General features: G+C 35.5%; 1 protein-coding gene across 1 annotated transcript in view; it reads left to right on the top strand.

Annotated features, from left to right (window-relative positions):
• LOC106013020 overlaps positions 1-1,049 on the top strand; it is a gene marked incomplete in the record, with an annotated part of 5,993 nt that extends 4,944 nt beyond the window's left edge. Inside the window, 1 exon segment of the mRNA XM_013087625.2 lies at positions 78-1,049. Coding sequence (XP_012943079.1) covers positions 78-168 — 91 coding nt within the window.
• Between the last annotated feature and the right edge of the window lie 3,963 nt (positions 1,050-5,012).

Here is a 5,012-nt window from a genome sequence, read left to right as displayed (position 1 = left end):
TTATTATTATTATCATTATTATCGTTATCATCATAATCATTATCATTGTTATTATCATCATTATTATCAATTTGCAGGGAGGAGAGACGACGATCCCGGAAAAAGAAGTACCGGAGAACTCAAGAGGATCGTAACGTTCTGACTGAGCCTAACGGAGATGTCCAGTGAACGATGACGTAGATAGTTGTCTTTTGTACCCAGAATATTTCTACGGATGTTTTTTTTAACAACTGTCAGATTTTTATATGTATGTATAGACCAGCATGTTTATGCGGTTGTTTTTAAACAACTGTTAGATTGTTTTTTTTATGTATGTATACATCAGAGCTGTTCTACGGTTGGTTTTGAACAACTGTCAGATTTCTATACGTATGTATACATACACACACACGTGCATACACACAAGCGTGCACGTACACATACACACGTGCAAACACGCACACACACGCACACACACGCACACACACACACACACACACACACACAAACATAGAGATATATGAGCATTTTCTGAAGATGCAAACAGAACCCCAAGAGAGTCAGGGGTAGGGTAGGGGGGGCAGGAGGGTAGTAGAGACAGTCTACGTTGTGTAGTTTGTTTAATCTTTTAAAATTTGTATAGTGAGCTTCGATCTCTATTTCTCCACTCAGCTTAGTCGTATCAAACATGGGCTTTAAATCGAAGATCAGGCTTCTTTCAAAACTTTGTAAATTTTGAAAAGTGGTTAAAATCTAAATAAAAGAATAATCAATTATTTTCACTGGTTATGTCCTCTTTCTGAATCTTGTAGTTTTGAAAATGGTGTACAACACAATCAGTGTAATTATTATTAATTATGTTTACTTTCTATGGCGTCTTTCAGAGCCCATAAGCCTTGAAAATGACAGGAAATCCATACAATATGATAATTATGATATAATACATTGTATTCTGATCAAATTTTATATGGCCTCCCATGTTTAAAATGGTGAGTAAGCCATACAGTAATAACACGATTAATTAAGATCATTTGTCTAAATTGGAAAGGGTGTAAAAACGAAAAAAAAAAGATTAATTATGATCATTAATTGTCTATGTTGAAAAGAATTGAAAAGCGATACCATAATGTGATTTATTATGATCGTCGATTGTCTTGGCTGAAAATGGGGTAAAAAGCGACACAACATGATTAATTATCATCATTATTTTACCTATAGTGAAAATGGGGTAAAATCGATAAAAATGATTAATCCTGATCATTAATTGTTTATGTTGAAAATGATGAAAAAGAGATACAATACTTATGATTAATTATGATCATAATTTACCTATGACCAGCCTGTCTCAATTGTAAAAGACAGGTATGTTTTATCCTTATGGTATATATACCATTTCTAAACTTGTGTTAGACTGTATTTTTTATTCTATGTATGAATGTATTATATATGAGTCTTTACATAATATTATGTTATAAATTTTTTTAAAAACATGTAGGCCTATATTCAAATGTTAACATTTCTACTTTTCGCCCTCTACTGTGCCTTCTGCTATAATTGCTATAATCATCTTGTTGTTGTTGCTGTTGTTGTTGCTGCTACTTTTGTCGTCGTCTTCGTTGTTGTTGTTGTTGTTGTTGTTGTTTTTGTTGTTGTTGCTGCTATTATGCCATACCACAGACACAAGATACGTCACTACAAAGACAGAAGAACTGGCTCCCTGCCAAGAAGTTGTAAGGCTCGGAGTAGACGTTCTTTTTTTCGTTTACTTTTTAATAAATATTGTGAACACGTTTGAAGCTAAATTTTCCCCAACTGCGTGTGGTTGGAGGGTGACTCTGGTGGGTCCAACGTCTTTAATTCCCGTTTGTTATTTTGGTCTGTCAATCTTTACTTTTTCCCCAGCACTGAATTATTATTATTATTATTATTATTATTATTATTATTATTATTATTATTATTATTATTATTATTATTATTATTATTATCATTATTATTGTTAATGTGTCGATGTCGGTCTGGGTTGTTTTTAGACTCAAACTTTCTCAGCAACCACTTGATCGATTTTAAACAACAATTTTTGAGTGGGGTTTATAACACGAACACTTGACATATCAAAATGCTTCTTATATACCTGAATAGAAACTGTTTATTATCTGAATACTGTTTCTCATTAACATAGATCACCTCCTGTTGCCATTTGTGTGGGTTTTGTTTCCAAATCATACTTTCATTTTGACAAAAGAAAGCGAAACCTGTGAGCAAATCCTTTCTGTGAGACTTCCTCATAAGTTCCTTTTCAAAATGGCTCCTAGTGGGGTCTTAAACAAAACAGACAAAATACAGTGGGTAGTTGGCGGGTGCTCTGGTGTGGTTTGCTTCTTCTTTCCTATCAAACATCTATCTTCCTTATCTCCCCTCCTTCTTTTCTAGTTTTAGGTTTGTTACTCTCTTGTGTAACACCTATTATCTTCGTCATTTATATGACCTAATTGTGTTGCAAGTGCCGTAAAACTCTTACTAAGACAAAAAGAGAAAATACATACCATGTACTTGGGCGGTAGCCTATTTTCCAATACCGGTACCTGAAAATGTTCGGTTTAATGTTTATTCTTAAACATCACATTCCAAGTCATGGGTCAGATTTAGTTTTAGAAAAGAGAGGAGACGTATTACCCTGCTGTGTCTTTGCGACTAACTGAACCGTGGTATTGTGTCGGATTGTGTATGTTTAACTGTCAGGTACACTTTATTCAAAAGAGGAAGATTTACCCGTTGTCTGGTAACATTTCCGTGTACATGTATAATATGAACATGTGTGTGTGTCGCATGAAAATACATCTATGCTAACTTCAGTGATTGCATGCATGGGTATTTTAAAGGACTGAGCTTTCTTTACACCACTAAGCAGTTGTCTCCCCCCCCCCCTCTTCTTTTAATGTAACACATTTTAAGTTTTTAAAAGTCATACTTTGAACGTATGATTACTCCCACATTCATTTTGTTTGGGGGAATTTAAAGAAGAAAAGGGGGGGGGGCATATCTCAGCTGGAACTGCTCTCTATGTCCACAAAGACATAATTTATTGTGCATATTTATTTTGCTACGTCTGTGATCAAAATATTTATTCTTATTATTTATTATTCTCTACTAGTCTTTTCCGCTGCTAGGGAACACAATACGTTACTTTAGAATTACAGATTTTTCTCTGACATTTTTGACAGTTTTGAATTACTAAGAGCGTGATGTTAGAAAGCAGATGTTCTATCTGTTCTTTGAAAATCGTAGGATTGTTCGAAGTCGTTATCAAGATATTCAAAGAGTTGCATTTAAAAAACTTTACATGTTGTGAAACTCAGAATTTTTAACGCCAAAAAGTTTCTCAAGACTAGGTACTGAGCAGATAAAACTTTCTAATTTTAAGGTAGTGAATAATGTGCGTGTCGTCACGCTCATAAAGTACTTGCCTACGTCATTTTTTGGCCGGTTTGGAGTTTGTTTGTTTTTGGGTTTTTTGGGGGGTTTTTTGGGTTCTGAAATGAAGAGCAGAGCTAACTTGGTAATAATAAAGCTCACTTGGACAAAAAGAATAATCCAAATGTGATGCTGCGTGGTTGAATCAGGCTCTCGTCAGTTTTGAGGCATGTAGAGTTATTGGTATCATCTTAAAGCTTTGTTCACTTGTCTTTATTTGTATGAAGAAAAATATCCATTTATCTTCATTACAAGTAGAGATATTGGCAAATAAAGGAGGTGGGGGTCACCTGTTTTCAGAGGTAGAATTGGGGAGAAAATGGCCACCAAAGATTTGTTATTTCCTTAGATTAAGAGTCCGTGGGAACTGCAAATGTATAATTTTAGTGAATTTAATCAACATTTTTCAGAAAAATCAATACAGAAATGAGATCTTTAATGGGCATGAAAGGTGTTCAGCCAAAAAACGAAAATTTGATTTAAAAATTCACAAACCTGCGGACAAATGCAAGTTTCTTAACTTTGATTATTTTGACGAGAGCCTGATTTCACCACGCTGCCTCACAAAAATAAAATCAATTGGGTAGGCCATAAGACCGACATAATATGGTCGCTTTTAAGCATAAGGGGACTATCCCGAAAAATGCTGTTTTGAGAAAATCGAAGGTAAAATTGTTGCCATTTGTTCAGTTTCTTTAAAAGACAAGGAGAGTTTTTTCTATAACCAAACAAATATACACACCAATGAAAGCAAACTTCCCCTATAGGTAGAGAAATGTCCACTCTTGGTGTAGGTCAAGATTTCTGGAAACCCCTGAAATCTGGGTCAGCCCGGTTGTCCTTAAAAGCGACCATCTATTCTTCAGTCTTGGGTAGAACGATACCAAAATGCAAGCGCTTCACAGAGTCAATTGTTAGAGAAAAAACATTGTTGTGGCTATTCTTTCTCTTTTTCTCAAAATGGCTTCAAAAAATGAATGAGACATGTATCTTATGATCGCAACGATGCATTTTCCCCCCTCACACTTTTCCGCCCTCGCTTTTTGAGTGTACAGCTCTACGCAAGTCTAACTCTGTGTCACTTTTACTACAAGTTAAGTTTACTTGACATCCTCCCCCCCTTTCCCCTAGCTTTCTCTCACCCCCTTTCTTGAACTACGCGAAAAGTTTCTTTTCCACGTGACGTCACTGCGATCCTCAAGTGACCCAGGGAGTTTGGACACCCTGTGGACGTGAGTCCTGGTGCAAGGATTTTTTTTCCGAATGGAGAGTTCCCGTTTCCTTTTTTCCAAATTATCGTAATACAATGTACTACTACGCATTCTTTTATTTTTTTTAATTTATTCATTTAGTTGTTGTTGTTGTTGTTTTTGTTGTTTCGGGTTTGTTTGTTTTGTAATAATAATAGATAGCATTTGTATAGCGCAAATCCCCGCCCGACAGCAAGTTCTATGCGCTTCACAATCTATACTATTACTATTACCCCGGCAGACCTGAGAGCATTCTGAAACAACCTCAAATTTAGTTTGTTGGTTTTTTGTTGTTGCTGGGGTTTGGGGGGG

Source organism: Aplysia californica, unplaced genomic scaffold (assembly GCF_000002075.1).
Source record: "Aplysia californica isolate F4 #8 unplaced genomic scaffold, AplCal3.0 scaffold00611, whole genome shotgun sequence".
Lineage (NCBI taxonomy): Eukaryota > Metazoa > Mollusca > Gastropoda > Aplysiida > Aplysiidae > Aplysia > Aplysia californica.
The sequence above is the reverse complement of the archived record's forward strand: the minus strand, read 5'-3'. Positions and strand labels throughout refer to the sequence as shown.